Raw genomic sequence first — 1,899 nt, 5'->3', positions numbered from 1 at the left:
CACCTCCCCGCTGCTAGCTCACGCCCCCCAACACGGAACGCCAACGGCGCCCCCCACACAAAACCGGGGGCAAAAGAAAAAAAAAAGAAGGAAGAAAAACCAAAAGAACGCCGGGAATGGGCAAGCAGCAGCAGGCGCCACCGTCGCGGCGGTCCCCGGCGATGTCGGCGCCTCCGCCGCCGCGGCGCCGGAAGAAGAAGGGCCGCCCGTCGCTGCTCGACCTCCAGAAGCGCAGCCTCCGCCTCGAGCAGCAGCTGCAGGAGCAGCAGCAGCCCCAGGCGCGCCGCTCCAACCGCCGGGACCCCGGCTGCGCCGACGACGAGGACGATGACGGGCCCGCATCCGGCTCTGGCCGCCGCGAGAAGAAGCTCCGCCTCGTCATGGGCCTCCACGACGGATCGGCCAAGGTGGGCGCCCTCCCGTTCTCCCCCCTCTTCTCCGACTCCGACTCGATCCGAGCCGAATCCGCGCCAATTCTGTCGATCCCTACCGGAATTTACCTAATTTGGGGGCCCTGGCCCCGGAGCGCGTACGGATCTGCGCGCCCGCGCGCTGCCCGAGGAAATTTCTTTGCTATTTCGGGTATGAAAAGGCCGCATTTATTTATTTATCTCCGTAGTGAGACGCGCAGTGGTCAACCCCGCTCTGCTCAGCCCAGCCTGAGAGCAGCTCTCCCAATCATTTGGGAGGGGGATAATCCTAAACCCTCGCAGAGTCGTATCGCCCTGTCGTCACAATAATTGGCGCAATTTTTTTAAACGCTCCGGCTCAAAGCTTTTAAAGGCGTGCCTTTTCGGGTTTGGTTTTTGTCTGCTTCTCGCGCCAAATTTCGCTGCATTTCGCGCCCTCGTTAGATCACTGTACTTGGTAACTGGCGCTGGTAAACGAATGCCCCACCTTTTCTGCTGCGTATTTTCTACCCCGTTTTTTTCGATTCTTGTAAGCATTTTTTATTTATAGGATGTTCTGTTTCTAAATATCTTTTTATCTTCCGCTTCTGCTGCTGCAGGGAGAAAAGACTAGGAAAGCGACGGCTGGGCGTGAAGGTTGGTGCTCCTTCTGTGGCATTTACTCTTCAGATTTCCAGGGGCAAAAAATATACCTGGACAAATGTGCACAAAGATGCCATTTTTAATTCTTTTACTGTTGGATGCATTCCAATTTCCTTGTCTTTAACTAATGCTTGTGCCTTCGATCGCCATGTGCTCATGGGTTGGATTTGTTCATTGGACAGAACCTTCAGATTCCGGGCCCACAACACCTTTGCCGAACAAAAAGTTATTGGTCTTCATCCTTGATAGGCTACAGAAGTGAGTTGCTGTGCTCGCAGCTTTGTTCTTCCTGACCTTCAGCTCGTCCAATCTCAGCTCCAGGACTCCTCATCTTTGTGTGTCCTTGTTTCTTGCAGGAAGGACACTTATGGTGTATTCTCAGAGCCTGTTGATCCTGAAGAGGTATGTTTGTGCTTTCAAAGATGATGACTCTATATATGTTTGGTTTGTTGGTTTTGATTTTTGAACCTGACTGTTTGCCTGTTCATGTGCATTTATGGACTCCTCATAGATTGTCGTTTATGCTGAGAATGGTTCGTGTTACAGCTATGAACAGTTATAGTTGTATTACTCGCTTAATCAACTAAAATTGTTTGGGTTTGGGCAAGATTAATTAATTCTGCTAGGTGATAGTGTAGAGAGCTAATGCTTTGCATTAATTACTTAACCTTAAAGCTTTTAATTGAGCCAATGCATGATCCTTGCTTATTTAATCGCGTAAGTCTTGCGGAGTACCTTTTGTACTCAGGGTGCTTTCTAAACCTAGTTGCAGGTGAACCCGAAGTGGTGTTCGGCCACTTCTACCCCGCTGACCCGAACGCGGGGGAAGAGTAGGTCGTGGTGGCTG

At 51.4% G+C, this 1,899-nt stretch overlaps 1 protein-coding gene across 1 annotated transcript; it reads left to right on the top strand.

Annotated features, from left to right (window-relative positions):
- LOC120658444 lies at positions 1 to 1,527 on the top strand. The gene is made up of 4 exons (XM_039936726.1): positions 1 to 407; positions 1,010 to 1,046; positions 1,235 to 1,310; positions 1,409 to 1,527. Exons 1-4 carry the CDS (start codon positions 117 to 119, stop codon positions 1,476 to 1,478), a joined length of 474 nt encoding a protein of 157 aa, XP_039792660.1. The 5' UTR covers positions 1 to 116; the 3' UTR covers positions 1,479 to 1,527.
- Positions 1,528 to 1,899: the final 372 nt, after the last annotated feature.

This window comes from Panicum virgatum, chromosome 2N, assembly GCF_016808335.1.
Source record: "Panicum virgatum strain AP13 chromosome 2N, P.virgatum_v5, whole genome shotgun sequence".
Taxonomy (NCBI): Eukaryota; Viridiplantae; Streptophyta; class Magnoliopsida; order Poales; family Poaceae; genus Panicum; species Panicum virgatum.
The sequence above is the reverse complement of the archived record's forward strand: the minus strand, read 5'-3'. Positions and strand labels throughout refer to the sequence as shown.